The sequence below is a fragment of the Carassius gibelio genome, chromosome A8, assembly GCF_023724105.1.
Source record: "Carassius gibelio isolate Cgi1373 ecotype wild population from Czech Republic chromosome A8, carGib1.2-hapl.c, whole genome shotgun sequence".
NCBI lineage: Eukaryota > Metazoa > Chordata > Actinopteri > Cypriniformes > Cyprinidae > Carassius > Carassius gibelio.
This window is the reverse complement of record NC_068378.1, coordinates 5750293-5766937: the sequence shown is the minus strand read 5'-3', so window position 1 is coordinate 5766937 and position 16645 is coordinate 5750293. Positions and strand designations below refer to the sequence as shown.

Sequence of the window (16645 nt, the reverse complement as noted above, 5' to 3'; positions counted from 1 at the left end):
AACATCACAGAGCGCTAAACTCTCCTGCAGTGTGTTTCATTCATACTCGAAGCCAGAGGGCGCTTTCGCGCCGAAAAATCATACCAGGAAACTCCTAATATGGGCAACAGCGTCCAACTATCCTTGTATGAAAACAATTGTTTTCACAGAAAAATCTTTTATACAGTCTGTGAGAAAAACAGACACAATTGCGACCATATGTGTTTTTTTCAAGTCATCGCCAGCAGGTGATAAATAAAGTATATGAAAAATGCTATTATTACAGTATAAAAACTGTTCTACCTTATTATGTGATAAAACGGTGTTTGTAGTATATAAACAAATCATTATTATTTGTTATTGTCCAGCGGTTTAGATTTCTAAGCCAATTAAAAGCTAGAAATTAGAGAACAATTAAAGTTGCCTGTAGTATTCTACCAGTCAGAAGTTTTTGAAAAGTAAGCTTGTTAATGTTTTATAAAGAACTATCTTCTGTTCAACAAGCCTGCATTTATTTGATAAAGTACAGAAAAACAGTAAAATTTTGAAATATTTTTACTAGCCTATTTAAAATAACTTTTATATTTTAAATTACATTTTGAAATATATTATTGAGATTTCAAAGCTGATTTTCTTTTTTGCATCATTATTCCAGTCACACAAATTCTGATATTCTGCTAAAAAAAAAAAAAAAAAAAAAACTTATTATGATAGTTAAAAACAGCTGAGTAGAATATTTTTAAGGTTTCTTTGATGAATAGAAAGTTCAGAAGATTTATCTGAAATATAAATATTTTGTAAAATAATGCCTTTATCATCACTTTTGTTCAATTGAATAATTATAAAAGTATTCATTTCTATAATTTATTTTCCCAAAAAAACTAAACAAAAAAAAATTATACTGACTCTAAGCTTTTGAATGGAATAGTGTATAATGTTGCGAAAGCTTTTTATTTCACATAAATGCTAATCTTTGGATACTTCTGTTCATCAAAGAATGCTGAAAAAAAATTTGCTCATCTGTTTTAAAAATTGATAATCAGCAAATCAGCATATGATAATTTTTTCTGAAGGATGTTACACTGAAGACTGGAGTTATGATGCTGAAAATTCAGCTTACAATCATAGGAATAAATTACATTTTATTATTTTAATAGTAAAAATACTTTAAAGAAAGGCAAGGCTTGGTGAGCAGAAGAGACTTCTTTAAAAACATAAAAAAAATCTTACTGTTCAAAAACTTTTGACTGGTAGGCTTTATAGATAGAAACGTTATATTGTAATGATATATATATATATGTGTGTGTGTGTGTGTGTGTGTGTGTGTGTGTGTGTGTGTGTGTGTGAGAGAGAGAGAGAGAGAGAGAGAGAGAGTCATTTCTGTCCCCCTCACTTCTGAAAAGATGGCTACGCCCCTGTTTCAAATGACATGGCGACAAACACAAACACAGCTCTTCCTTCTTCTCCGTCGAGCGCAACAACTTAGGATCACGAAGAAGGGGACCTTTAAGTTGACATTTTTCATCTAATATTTATAATTAATTATATTTAACTATATTCCAATTTCTTTCAAAAAAATATTTTCAGTAGTTTAACGATATCCACACTTTTCCGTTAACTTCCAAAGAGCCAAGCGCGCACTACATGACAAAATCTCATTGTCTTTGTTTTATGACGACAGTATAACACTTTTATATAAGGTGCACTGAATGAATGCAATGACAGATTTCAAACCAGTTTCAAATCCGTATATTGAAAATTACTCAATGAGTAATGAGTTGTCACTCAATAGTGTTCCCAATATTCCTGTTATATTACTTTAAGGATATAGAAAATGTCTGATTTCTGTTATTCATGATTAATGTCCATTGATGCATTTTAATGTATGAATCTTTATTTATTCTTGCCACATCATTTTAACTCTCTTTTAAACAATCTGACTATATTGAAGGAGATGAATAAATACTTTGGGGAAACAATGTCTGTGATTCAGCATGCTGATCTCATTCCTGCCCCTTCTGCAGACCACGTGTGTGTGTGTACATGGCCACATTTGCGTGTAGGCAAGCAGTGATTATGTTTGTACAACGTGTCCATTGTGAACAAATGTCATTAGCATCCAAGACCTGATGTGGGCTATAATTGATGCAGGCTAGCATAAGACAAGGCAGGTTTATGCTTGGGGTCATGCTGTGCCAACACCTTCACTAATCACTGACTGCTAATCAGATTTGGACACAAATGCCGCGTTTCCTCTGAAATTACCCGGAACAATTGTACAAGCAATTGTAAATAAAATGCCGATTTGAGTTTTAAAAAACTACATTCTTGCCTGAAATTCTATTAAAACTACATTTCATGACACAGTAACCGTAATATTTTGAAGATTATCGGAATAAATGGTGTTTGAAATTACAATGCTGCGTGAACTCAACCAATCAGCATTCTCAGTGCTCAAGTCCCGCCCCCAAAAGTTCCGGACCTTTGAAAAAATACTACCTCACCAGCAGGGGCTTTGTGAGGGGAATTATTTTAACCCAGAACTTTTAGATCCTGGTTCCTGTGGTGGAAACACATCGAGTACCAGCCCAAAGTCCCTAGTTCCTGGTTAAAGTTCCAGTGATGGAAACATGGCTAAAATTTTTAAATTTTTTAAAATTTCAGTTTCTTTGAGACTGTGCACATTCCAGGCTGTTAATGAGACTAAACCTCTGATATCTCAGCTGCAGATCACTGGGATAAAGGAGTGGTCTTTTTTTTTTTTTTTCATTTTCTGTGACTAAGATGTACTTACATATTTTCCTCTTTTCTGTACTAGACCATCATTCTCTCTCATGAAAGGAAATCCCTGTGGTCATTCTCTTCTTGTATTGCTTCCTCTCTTGTATCCAGTCTCTCTCTGATAGGCCCCTCTGCCCTTCCGGCACACTGCCTGAGCCTTACTCATTCGCCTCTCATTTTGTCCTTCGCCAAAAAATTTCTCTTTCACGATTTACCGCAATTAACTTGATTTTCAAGGATGTCAATCATTTTTTTGCAATGGCTTGGAGCAGGACATAAAAAATGCAATGGATATTCCAGCTGGGTTTCTTTCCCAAAAATAAGGACTTTAATCCAAACTAATCTGGTCACAGAATCTGGAACATTAACAGCCTTGAGATTCCATGAGGAGTGACTTGGCATGACAGGGTGCATCTTTACTTGAAGAAAGTTGAGTTAGAATTAGATTTGCTGTATTAATTGTAAATCAAAAACACAAGCACATCCCTTAATAATATATTAAAAGCTTATATATATATATATATATATATATATATATATATATATATATATATATATATATATATATATATATATATATATATATATATATATATATATATTATTTATTTATTTTTGTGACAAGTTACTAAACAAACCTAATAACGTGACACTGGGGTGCAGAAACCTGATTCTGGAATTATTTTATTGATTGGGTAGCATCTTAAAATAATTTGTTAACAACACATGGAGCTCAAATGTCTTAATTATTTTCAACAGTTTAAGACCGTAACTGAACTATTTTGTTTTGTGAAAGTTCTAAAAGATTACTATTTTATTTATATAATATAATATATATATATATATAATATATATATTAGTAATAAATAGTAATATTTTAGTACTTTTTTTCTATATATATATTAGTTTTTCAAACTTTGTGTTGCAGTGATGTATTGAAGTATAATGGGTTATTTTAGTGACATTGTGAGGTGTAAAATGTTTATCATATACAATTTCATTAAAATTTATTTTAAACAAATTGTCTTGAATTAGAATCCAAGAAATTTCTTAACAACGAAAAAAAAAAACTGCCTTTATCTATTTAAAAAGTGTAACTGAAGTAGGGCCAGATCTTTTCTTACATAATGTGGCGTAATTAAACTGATTATTGAATAAAAAAAAAAAATAATGTAGTAGAGGGTTTTGGTTCTATGCATCAGTTATTTATTGGATGGAAGCAGATCTGAATTTGAGCTTGCAGTCAATTGTGAGAAGGGATCAGGGTTTAAACAGCCTAAATGATTGGAGAAGTTATGACATCTGTTACTGTAGCTCAAGTGGTAGAGCATTGGTTGGGGGTTCCAATCCCAGGAAACACATGTTAGGAGAAAAATGTTAGCCTGAATGCAATGTAAGTCGCTTTGGATAAAAGCGTCTGCTAAATGCTTTAATTTAATATATATATATATATATATATATATATATATATATATATATATATATATATATATATATATATATATATATATATATATATATATATATATACATACATACATACATACATACATACATATATATATTAAATTAATATTTTTAAATTAACGTTTATTATTATTATTTTTTTCTAGTTAATATTCTCTATTCCCGCCAGTGCAGTAGTTGTGCCAGACGACATCTGGAGTCTATAGTGTGCACACTAAGCATGTCTTCAGCTTGTATTGCATGGTGTTTTGTTCTTTGAAGTGACTGATGGCTTGGTAACATGCCACTATTTAATATCCTGGAAGGAAGCATGTCGATTAATGACTATAAATCATAAAGCAGCTGTATAATGTTCTCCCTCTGTGATTCTTGCAGAATACTCTCACTCGATACCTCACAGTAAACCACTTCTCTGGTGACTGGTGCAAAATGTTTTCGGCAACTGCTCTGCTCAGTTAAATGTGCCAAGAGGAAATTACAACCTCACTGTCATGAACTTATGATCAGTCAGTGTGTCTAAAATATGAATTTCTCAGCAATTATAATTTGAAACATTTCTGGCTCACTGGCACTGAGGTCAAGTGAGGCTGTGCTGTTTTTAGGGTTGAACTGAGTGTCTTTGAATGGCCCCAGTGGACATAATGGAGACCAGGTTAGTTGTCGTAAGACTGGTTTTATGCCAGTAAACAATGTGTTTTCTCTAGCACAGTTTTTTGTTGTTGTTGTTGTTGTTGTTGTTGTTGTTGTTTTTATGTTGGTTTCAAACCCTCTTAAATTAGAATAATTTTTGTAAATTCTGTCCACCAATTACTCTATTTTTCATGTAGCTCTTGGGAGACCGGTGAACACAAAGAAATCACATTGGCATTCAGATGCAAGAGGCAGTTATATAGTGAAAGTTGATTTTAACTGAAAGATTGGTATTTTTCTTAAAGCTGCAGTAGGTAACTTTTGTAAAAATATATTTTTTTACATATTTGTTAAATCTGTCATTATGTCCTGACAGTAGAATATGAGACAGATAATCTGTGAAAAAAATCAAGCTCCTCTGGCTCCTCCCAGTGTCCTATTGCCATTTGCACAAATACATCGCTCCTGGTAAGAAACAACCAATCAGAGCTGTGCTCCGTAACTTTGTTTGTGTTCAAAATGTAGAAAAATGTATATAATAAGCGAGTACACCATGAATCCATTTTCCAAACCGTGTTTTTAGCTTGTCCTGAATCACTAGGGTGCACCTATAATAAGTGTTTATATTCGGACTATTTTAGATTGCTTCGGGGGTACCGCGGCGGAGTAACCCAGTACCTTTGTGATTCTTCATAGACATAAACAGAGAGAAGTAGTTCCGGCTACGATGTTCTTCCGCAAGACGCAAGCAGTTCTGTTTATTAACCGCTAGAGCGTCAAAAGTTACCTACCGCAGCTTTAAATGTCAGATCGAGAAAAAGTTTCCAGGTAATAAATATTTGAATAAATATAATAATTTGTTAATTATAGTTATAGATGGCAAAAAAAAACCACCACAACAATTTCATGGTTTTTCATGTTACTTTTATGTTTATGTTTTGCAAACATTGAGGCAATTAATATAATGTTTCGTTTCATTGTAATGACTGTACATTTCTGCAGCTGTTATTATGTTTAAATGAAAATGAAAGGAGGCAGTGGTATTTGATATCCCATTTCGTTTTATTGTAAATATACAGTGAGGAAAATTGCAGTAGTCAAGGCGAGCTGACTGATGTTATCAAGTACGCTGCTGTTTGCAGAATTACCGGATTTGCGTCGTCACGGACATCACACTCCCGAGTTGTTTGCACAAAGTCCGAACTACCGAGAATGGAAATCCGAAATTTGCATACTTAAGATTGTATTGAGAAACGCGCGCAGACCTACGTCACCAGACTATTTGCCTAATCTTCAATCTTCATGGTACTTTAGACTGTGGTGGAAACGCAGAAAGCAACAGGTCTGGGGGGAAAAATAGTTCCTGGGGAAAAAAGTTCCTGGTACAATTGTTCCGGGGAATTTCGGTGGAAACATGGTATAAATCGGATGCCAAGGCTTTTTAGGTTGTGTAAAATCCGTGAAATTTTATCCAGTTTGTTTGCTGGCTTCCATAGCTGCAGTAGACTGTGTGTTTCCAGCAACCTGTGGCCTGTTGTGTGAAGCTAGCTGAACAAACTCTGAATTTCAGAGTAGTTTAAAGTTGACATAACCAAACAAATTCAGTCTGGTTGAGAGCTCATGAAGCTCTATATAAACATTCCCTGTTAATTTAGAGATTGGTCCAGAGTTTGAGATTAACTCCAAAGCACGGGCAGCAAACAGCTAATCACATGTAATGGCTCAAGTCATTTCTGTGTTGAAGATTAAGAGATGTTGTTATTAAAAATAGAATGAATTTAAATGCATTTACAAGGCAGGAATAAACTGCTGCTGCAGCAAAATTTCTGCAGAAAATATTTGACTATGCAAAATAATTAGCTGAATTTAATAATTTATATAGTTTCACAAAGACCTCAAAAGAAAATACAGGTTTAGTCATTTTAAAAGCTTTTTATATTAAAACTTATTTATAGGCAATGTATATATTTAAATTAATTCAAATGCAAGTTTACAGGGGAAGTGGCTTATTGTGTTAGATTCATGTCCCTTTGTTGACAGCTGATTGGTCAAGTTTGGCTTTGTGATCTCTAACCCAGAAGAAACGCTGCTCTGGAGAAGGGTAGCCGTGTAGTGTAAGTTACCATGCCAATGAAACGCGCTCAAATCCAATCCAAAGTAAACTTACCTCGGTAAAAACCGAAAACAGCTTTGTGCAACAGGCCTGTGGGGTGTCAAAATAATACTGGTTAAATTGACAGCGGGTAGGATCACACAGACCAAAACAAAAACAGACTTTCTGACACAAAACACTTATTTCATGTAGAATAACTGGCTGCTGTAGCAATACGTAAAAATATTACGTATAACACCCTTGAATATTTTTCTTTTGCAGTAAGCGTGCCTCATTTGCCCCTTTTTATAACTTGTTTTCAGGGTATATTGACTTGCCAACCTTGAAAACTGCAACCTTGAAGTACGATATCTTGCCCTTTTGAAACTTCTTATTGTATCTAAATAAGACAAAGCTAGCTCATCTTCTTTTCTCCTTCCTTCATTCTTTTCTGCAGTATTTAAGTGGGGAAAGTTGATCCCTCCCTGGCCCCTGTTCCTGTCAGGATTAAGAGCCTGTTAGACACATGCGAAGCAGGAAATACCTTAACTAGACCCTACTGAGGTCACCATGGATACCAGCCCAAAAGCCTGCTGCGATAGGCCTCTCGCTCACTCGCCTTTATTAGCAGTTAATGGTAGTGATGGGAGGAGTTACTACAGCAGAACTAGTCAAGACGAAACCTGGCTTATGTTTGCACTCTGTTTTCTATTAAAAATGTGTCAGTAATAAGCATACCGGTAGCAGCAAAGCAGTTTCTTTTCTTAAAATCATTCTTCAATTATGTTTTTTTTTTCACAACCATAGAGTTTGCCAGACTTTACAGAATAAATGTTCTTTCCTTAACCCCTCTTTTTTACCACACTGACTCAGTAGGATGTAGGCCATGCATTGTTTCTTTAGATTTACTCACATTTCCAAACAATGGTGTAAATGTCGTCTTCAGCGGGTGGCAGGATTTCATGGAAATTTGACCTTTTTGAATAATCATCAAATCCCGATGCATCTTTGAAGGGATCTGAATGTTTTTTGTAAAAGTCAAATCCATTGTTATTGAAAGCTATTTAATCCAATTACCATTTGAATATGAAGCAGTCACCATTTGTTTTGTAAATGTGAAAATCTCACCTCCGTTTACAGATAGTAAAGAGTCACAATTAGCATATGGTGTCAGATTGTGCTTTTTGACATCTAAGTCTATTCTTTTAAAGAGGATCCCCAACAGGGATACCCCCCCCCCCCCCCCAAAAAAAGGTGAAGGTGCAGACGCGTGACATAATGTTGATGGACAATGAATCAATGTTAATACATTTAGACCCCGCCCCCATCTCTTCTGGTCGTCAGGAGTGACGGGTGGGCTCAGGTGGCGGTGTCTGAGGCAATGCCCCAACCTTGCATCCTGTAATCAAATTTCAGCTCTATCTCAGAACTGGCCTGACAATTGGCCCTTGACTAATTCAAACATAGATTTGATTTCGGAGTGACTGAGGTGGGATCTTTGATAGATCCTTAAAGGTGTTTTCTCTCATCTGTAGGTTGCCAAACACTAATGTTCTGGGGCTTGATTACCATCTTTCTTTTCATGAAAGTTAGGATAAATAAAGATAAATTCCAACATGTTCATATGAACATTACAGTCCTTAAAAATATATATATATATATTAAATGAGAGGCTTTGGTGGTGTTTGTCTGATTGTATTGTTGAAAACTTGCTGATCAACTGTAAATGTAAAAACCACAAGGCTGTTGTTTTGCACTTCCTGCAGATTGCATAAAAATTACACACCACATAATTTGATAGGAGTGCCTAACTCGAGATGTAAAGTTTTAATACATTTATTTGAGAGATTCCTATTTGACTAATTTTGGTGGAGTTTTTCCTGAATTCAGCAAAAAGTTACATGAATCATAATCATGATTAGAATAGCCACATTTCCACTGTCGGGCCAGAGCGAGCCAGGGCTTGAAAGGGGACAGGCGGGGCTAATAGCCTCGGGCCAGTAGCGCGAGGCTAGAATAGCACTGCGTTTCCACTGTCGAGCTTGAAGCTCCGCTGCACTTCACTATGACCCGCCCTTTACACACCTTTCAGGAACAATGTCGCAACCCCATCACTTCACCAACAAAGAGAAGTTATCAGAAAACTAAGAAATAAGTCACTGGAACTAGCACGATCACAAAACGAACATGATAAAAGTGGCTTTTTGTTTGCATGCTTTGTTAAATATTTAAATCTAATATCTAAAATCTAATCTAATCTTAAAAATTTTCTAACGCTTATGAAAATAGCCTGTTTATTCAGTCGAGTCTTTTTCTGTTTACGTGTAGCCACAGTAGCCTATACGTCATATTTAGAATGAATGATAATATCTCTTTTTTTATATATAAAAGCTCCTGAACGAAAACCATTATTATATTTTTATGATGGGCTACGTGGAGCTAAACTCTCAAGACGAGACTTATGACAGATAATATAAGTTACTAAATAAATACACGATTGTGATAGTAAACTGTGACCTTTGAAGAAATACGACGTCAGCTTATTCTCTGTTTACTATGGCAATGTTAATGCATAGCGTGCACAGTCTTTTGCATAGTTTATAAATATTTCTGCCTTGTATGGTGATTATAATCCACATCGGCTCGACTTATTTTAAACACTCATTGCTGACAGAAATTGAGTTTTGAGCTCAACTTATTTAAAAAAAGTTTTTAATTTTAATTTTGAATGTTGGTGTTATAGCTGTTAGCTTTCTGAAAAGATCCTCGGCGCTGACGCTCTATATTTTTATAAAAGCTCCTGAACAAAAACCATTATTATATTTTTATGAAATGGGCTATGTGAAGCTTAACACTCGAGACAAGACTTAAGACAGCTAAAATACAGTGGGTACAGAAAGTATTCAGACCCCTTTAAATTTTTCACTTTGTTATATTGTAATTTTTTTCCCTCATTAATGTACACATAGCACCCCATATTGACAGAAAAACAGAATTATTGACATTTTTGCACATTTATTAAAAAAACTGAAAATATCACATGGTCCTAAGTAGGGCTTGCATAGATTAGTCGAGTGATCGACTACTTCAGCCACTAGTTGGCACTGTCGTAAACCTTATCTACCTTGCATCTAAAATGAAAATATGTAATGTAATAATTAGGGGTGTGTCTGAAGCTGAATTCCTTATTCAGAATGGCACGGATAATGGCTTCAAAACTGAATAACAGACAAATAAATACAGAAAAATTCTGTCTGAATATTCTGCTGAAGCTGGCACAGTCCGGGGTTTGCTAGATAAGTTGAGTCAGGGGATCAGCGCAATATTGTACACAGACCTCTAAAGTCATGAGTATGAAGTGAATGAAAAGACCGCAAATCAAACACAGCATTTCTGTTGTCTCTCCGTGCATCTCTCAGAAATCAGAGCTTTGCGAGAGAAATATCACCTATAATAATACGTCATACAGGTTCTATTATTTGTATATGTTTAAAAGGCAATGATTTAAACCTTAGGCTACGATATGATATGAATGAATAAATTAAGCACAGCGCGCTCACCAATCAAACAGCCGCGCTGCGCATCTCAGTCTCTCAAACACCAGTATACATTATCTACTTGTCCTACATGTTTGCATCTTTATCTTTTGCTGGTTTGCGCGGCACACTAAACATTAAGACTCACTTAAAGCGTTCTGCGTAATGAAAATGTGCACATTGAATTGATTCAGTCGTGTTCAGATGATCACTAAATGTTTGTCATGACATCTTTCTGTTTGCATGATAAATGTTATTTTAGAAATGAATAATTATTTGTTTAACATGACATACTTGTTCAGTGATAACTATGAAAAATAAAACGTAGCCATAAAGGTCTTATCAACGTATATGAATGCAGATGCGAAAAATGTTGTGATTTGTTACAGACACAAATACTGATACAAATACTGCCTGTTACATGAAAATGTAAATATGTAATGTCATAATTATAAAGTTTTGACAATAATTGTTGCATACGGCTATGAATTAATACACGTTTATTGATAAAAAAACTGTCTTTTAATTTACAGTAGCATGAACCACAAGTAGTCAAGTAACTAGAGTATTTAAATAAAAAAATCGACAAGTAGAAATCATCGTGCAACCCCAAGTCCTAAGTATTCAGACCCTTTGCTCAGTATTTAGTAGAAGCACCCTTTTCATCTAATACAGCCATGAGTCTTTTTCGGAAAGATGCAACAAGTTTTTCACACCTGGATTTAGGGATCCTCTGCCATTCCTCCTTGCAGATCCTCTCCAGTTCTGTCAGGTTGGATGGTAAACGTTGGTGGACCTAAAAATACAAAAATATAATTAATATGGGTCTCTGAATAACTAAAATATTAAGCGATGTAGGAAAAAAATAATCTGTAATTTTGACCCATACAATGTTTTTTTGGCTATTGCTAAAAATTTACCCCAGCGACTTAAGACTTGTTTTGTGGTCAAGGATCACATATATATCAGTATCACCATCAGCTTATTGGCCCAAAATTATTTGAAAAATATCAGCATATCGGCAAAAATATAATATCGTGCATCCCTAGTAATAAAAACTCCTCTTTAGTGTTGCTGAGGTAAATGCCATGTTAAGTAACATGCTGTTCACAATCTCTTACATTGGCATCTTTCCACGGTTGAAACACTGATTAAGTGATTGCATTAGACATGATACATTTTGGTAAGCTATACTATATCTTTCAGCATACCTTCTGAAGTTCATTCATGTTTATTTTGGGCTATAACTTGGTGCTCCACACTGCTGCTTGAACTGAGGTGATACAGTGATCTGTCATGTCACTTTTCAATGCGTCAAAATGGCATTTATTGTCTTATAGTATTATATGTGATTATTGAATTGGAGGTGTGCTACAAATAATGTTTGGGTGTAGAGAAAAACTACAGATTTTGCTGCTATTATATTTATTATATTATAATATAGTGTTAATGTGTTATTTTCACGTTAATAATGACAGCATGTAAACTGAATGGAAATGCTTTATATATTAGAATATATAAAGCATTTCACAAAGAGGCATTCAGTTTATAAAAATAAAATTGATTGATTTAAATAGGACAGTGCAAGAAATTGAAGTTTTTTTCTTTCTTTTTTTTACATCAGTGAACACATTTTGCCCCAGGATCTCTATTAAATGTCCTTAATGAATTTTATTAAACTGAACAAATTTCTGCACCCTGTTCTTAGTGTTAGCCCTGATCGAGCCAACGGCATACACTTTGTATCCGGGGGACAAACTGGAGCTGAGCTGTAAAGCTATAGAGGAGATACAGGAAGTGACCTGGACTAAGGACCACGTTCCCCTGGCTGACGGAGAGCACACCCGCCTGCGCAACCATCAGATGGAGATCGAGACAGTAGAGCCGGCCGACTCTGGTCTGTATGCTTGCTTTGCTCAGGGACCCAACAGCAACCACACAGATTACTTCAATATCAACGTTACAGGTGAGAAATTATGATTTGGGTTGATTTTCATATTGTTCACAACAACAACATTCTAACCAAAATTTTTGTTTCTCGATCAGATGGATTGGCTTCCTCAGAAGATGAAGAAGAAGATGAGTCTTCCTCAGAGGAGGCCAAGTTATCAAGTGACCAGAAACTGCTTCGTGAGTCGCCCTCCTCTCTTAGTCAATCTCTGCGTGCTCCAAACTCTGACTCAAAGAGCTGCAAATGTCAATAACAGTATCAGTTTCTTGTGAAATTGTTAGGATGTTCCTTTAAAGCAGGAATTATAACAGGAAATGGTGCACATTTTTGTCTTATAAACCACAGCCGTCTTGTGGAATGTTCCTTTGTTCATTAGACTCAAAGTCTTTACTACTTTTGATGGATTACTCTTTAAGTCCCAAGGGCATTATCAAGCGAGTCAAAAGGAGCAAAACCAGCAGCCAACACCCAAATCACACACTTTGATCTGCCTCTTTGGATTATCATTTTAAAATAGTCATGGCCTTGGTGTTATTCACATTGTATTTTCTAAACAGAGGTTTAGAATTACCAGTCTAACTTTCTCAATCTTATTTTGTGTACTGTCTGTCCGTTGTTCAGCAATGGCGCCCGTCTGGGCTCAGCCTGATAAGATGGAGAAGAAGCTCCATGCTGTTCCTGCCAGCAAAACCGTCAAGTTCCGTTGCCAGGCCAATGGAAACCCTACACCAACACTGAAGTGGCTCAAGAATGGCAAAGAGTTCAAGAAAGACCAGAGAATAGGAGGCTATAAGGTGAGGGCACTAGACTACAACCCATTAAAATCATGAAACATACAAAGTCTTGGTTAGCTAACTCTGGTTTGGGGGTTAAAAGGGCACTCTGTCCTCAATAGATCTGTCTTCCAGACACCTCACTATAGCATGACAGAGACTGAATAGCCATGGCTTGAAGGCAGACACTGGAGCCGTGGGTTTCTGGTGGAGCCAGGTTACTCTTGCTTGGCTGTCCTCATTTTACACAACTGGTTGTGCTCAGACAGATGAGAATAAACTCCAGTGTACACCAATTCTTTCCTTTCACTCATTTGACCATGTTGATCAGGAATGTCAACAGACCCAAAGTAATTAAACTTTTCAATTGATTCTTTAGCAAAGTGTCATTCGTAGTAGAGCTTTGTTTGAGCTTCAGCCTCAGTTAACTTGTTTCACACTTGTGAAATGTTGTTCTAGTTATGCACATTAATGTTTTAATTTTAAAAATGTTCATGCATCGGTTGTCCACATAAAACAAATTATAGTAATTTCCTTTGCCCTAAAAAGAACAAAAACAAAATAAAATAGATATTTCACCAAAATTGAATGAAAATAAACTAAATTCAGAAGAACTGTGGCTACATTTCCAAGATTCTTGAAGAAACCTACCTGCAAAGCTACAGTACAGTGAAAGGTTTTGGGCACTTGTGTAAAATGAGGATGCCTTTGAAAAATAACGTCATAAATAGATTTTCGTTATCAATTAACTGCTATTAGCTAAATCAGTATTTGGTGTGGTAAACTGGCTGCTGTCAGACTCTGTGTGCATACAAAAATCTCACTGAATTATTCCAATTAATGGCAAAAAGAATGTTTGGAAACATAAACTGAAACACTACAGCTGAAGATAGAAATGAATGGTGTAAAAAATATATTTTGTTTAATATAAATTCTACGCTAACTATAAAGATAAGAAATCAAAATTTGGGGGTTGAAATATTTCTTTAATTACATTTTTCTTTCTTCATGCTACTTTCTTCTACATGAACATTAAAGTGATATTTTCGGCTGTTTTCTGTGTGTGTGTCATTGTAGACCTGTAGTGTCTGTGTTTCTCATCAAGGTGTTCTCCAGCTGGGAGACATTAGTCCTCTTCCTCTCCTCACCGCATACACACTTTACCATCTGGAGTGTGTTTGAGGCCACTGCAATGCATAAACACATGCACGCGCACACACAGTAACATGCATATACATGGTTTAAACAAACTTTTGAATATAACTTAGCAAAATGCTCGCTTTTTTTTTTTTTACGAGCCAAATCTTAGCGATTGTAATGCATACATTCATTCATCCAAACGTGTCTTTGAGCTCCAGGAGTTCGAGGGGCTTCCGTTAAGGGGCCCTGCAGCTTTTCGTTGCAACCTCCCCCGACACTCTTCTCAGTCTCTCGTGGTTTCTTTTGTTTAACAAGAGTCTGGCACAATTGTTCATTTACATTAAGTGACTGTGAAAAGGAAGTCAGGCAGACATCTGGGGTTCTGTAGGCCAAAAAGCCATAACCTGTTATTAATTTTGCCCAGCCTAAATCTCATTTAATCAAAAAGAGCTGTTAATGCAGAGAACACTTGCTGTGTTTGCCGGATCTTTATAGGTTTAGTTCATCCGATTATGAAAACTTTCTACTTGTACATTGGGCTGTGAGAAGATTTTGTCTGTAGAATCCTGCAAGTGAACTTTTTCTTAACCTGCACCCAAACAAACTATTTTTTTCTAAATAGTTCCCACAATATGTGCTAACTTTAATTGCATTTAGGTCTGCACACTTTTTTCATCTTCTGATTTTATTGCGCAGGTTCGAGAGCACATGTGGACCATCATAATGGAGTCGGTGGTACCGTCAGACAAAGGCAACTACACCTGCCTGGTGGAAAACAAACACGGCAGCATCAATCACACCTACCAGCTGGACGTAGTTGGTCAGTCATGGTTCTTTTTTCGTCTTCCCTCAACATTTTGAAATTTGTTTTAATTTAAATGTAATTTATACCCCAAGTCAAGATTTTGTCGTTCTTTGGATGTGAGCAAATTTGTGTTGGCCTTCCCCTCCCCACTAGCACAGCTGCAGTGATTTATTGGTAAACCTCTGATTAAATTGATTCACTTTTTTTTTTTTAGCAAAGCACAGGAGATGGCAAATGATCCCCAAGGGAGGGTCGCAGAAGCACTGCAATGTTTACTCAAGTCAATCAGATGCAAATGGGTGTTGTTCACCATGCGGCTAATGGTCTGGTGCAGCACCACTAATGGTTACCATTACTTCTCTGAAATGAACCGAAATAATGTGTGGCTTTACACTTTGCGTGCAAGCGTCTGTGTGCTTGTCAAGGACAGGCACGTGGACTCCGTTGATGGTGCATGTTAATGATCCATTGCAAATATAAAGTGTTTACTTGATGCCATGGATGAGTTAGAGACGCGGTTGGTGCCTTACGATGAGATCAGAATATTTGGAATAAAGCAATTTAAACACTGATTGGCTGATGTGGATTTGATTGATGCCTTCGCTAAGTAGCAAATAAATCAGTGCTGCACCCATGTAGATGGAGCCCGCTGTGACATCATTTGCACCATCCATACACATTCATGAGAAGACTGTTTGAATTTGGCACACACAAGACACTCCCATATCTGTTCCTTATGAGTTAAGAGGTTGAAATTGTGATGTGATGTCATGGGATTGATTTTGATCAAAATTAAATGGCTGTGTTTTATTTTTTATCCTAGTACCACAAAATGAAGAGCAAAGAGTGCATGTTAAGAGTGTAGTTGATTCTGAATATATTATTCTTGTGTGGCCACAGAGATTGCAAAATGTAGTTGTTTTAATTAGAAATTGTAGTTTTCAAATGTCAGATTTGCATACTGTACCAGCTACAACAAGATACCCGAACCAGGACCAGGCCATGATTGGCCCGATGTCCTTTGATTTGGCCTGCCATGTCATATCATAAAAGGAGGAAATGTAGGGAAAAAACTCGCAATCGAAGCATATCGTTTTTCATGTAAATAAGTTTTACTAAGTGGAAGCTTGGATCGGATATTTGAGTTGATTTAACAACATTAAGGCAGCACAAATACTTTAAGTTAAAACAACTATGTATTTTTTTTTCTTTACAGTGTTGTAAATGTTGAACACCTCTGGACTCCACCATTGCTCACAGTGAGAGCAAGATTGTCTATAGATTCAAACTTTTATTCAGAAGTCCTGAGACATGGGCTGTGGCTTAAAATAACATTTCCACTAATTTCCACCAAATTACAGCAATTATAATAAATGTTTAGCCTGCATCCTGCAGGCTGTGTGACATTAATGTTCACTGAACATCTGTTGAATATCCCATTTGCTGTAATGCAGATTCCAATTTTAATTTCTTAAGAGGAGAAAAGAATTA

The 16645-nt window shown here is 35.8% G+C and overlaps 1 protein-coding gene across 9 annotated transcripts in view; it reads left to right on the top strand.

Moving 5' to 3' along the window:
* Window positions 1-16645, top strand: part of LOC128018226 (fibroblast growth factor receptor 1-A) — a 43404-nt gene that overhangs the window by 10664 nt on the left and 16095 nt on the right. For all 9 annotated transcript variants that reach the window (XM_052603604.1, XM_052603610.1, XM_052603606.1 and 6 more), the window contains exons 3-6: window positions 12194-12451; window positions 12532-12615; window positions 13058-13230; window positions 15046-15169. In XM_052603604.1, coding sequence (XP_052459564.1) covers window positions 12194-12451; window positions 12532-12615; window positions 13058-13230; window positions 15046-15169 — 639 coding nt within the window. The remainder of the gene's footprint in view (window positions 1-12193; window positions 12452-12531; window positions 12616-13057; window positions 13231-15045; window positions 15170-16645) is intronic.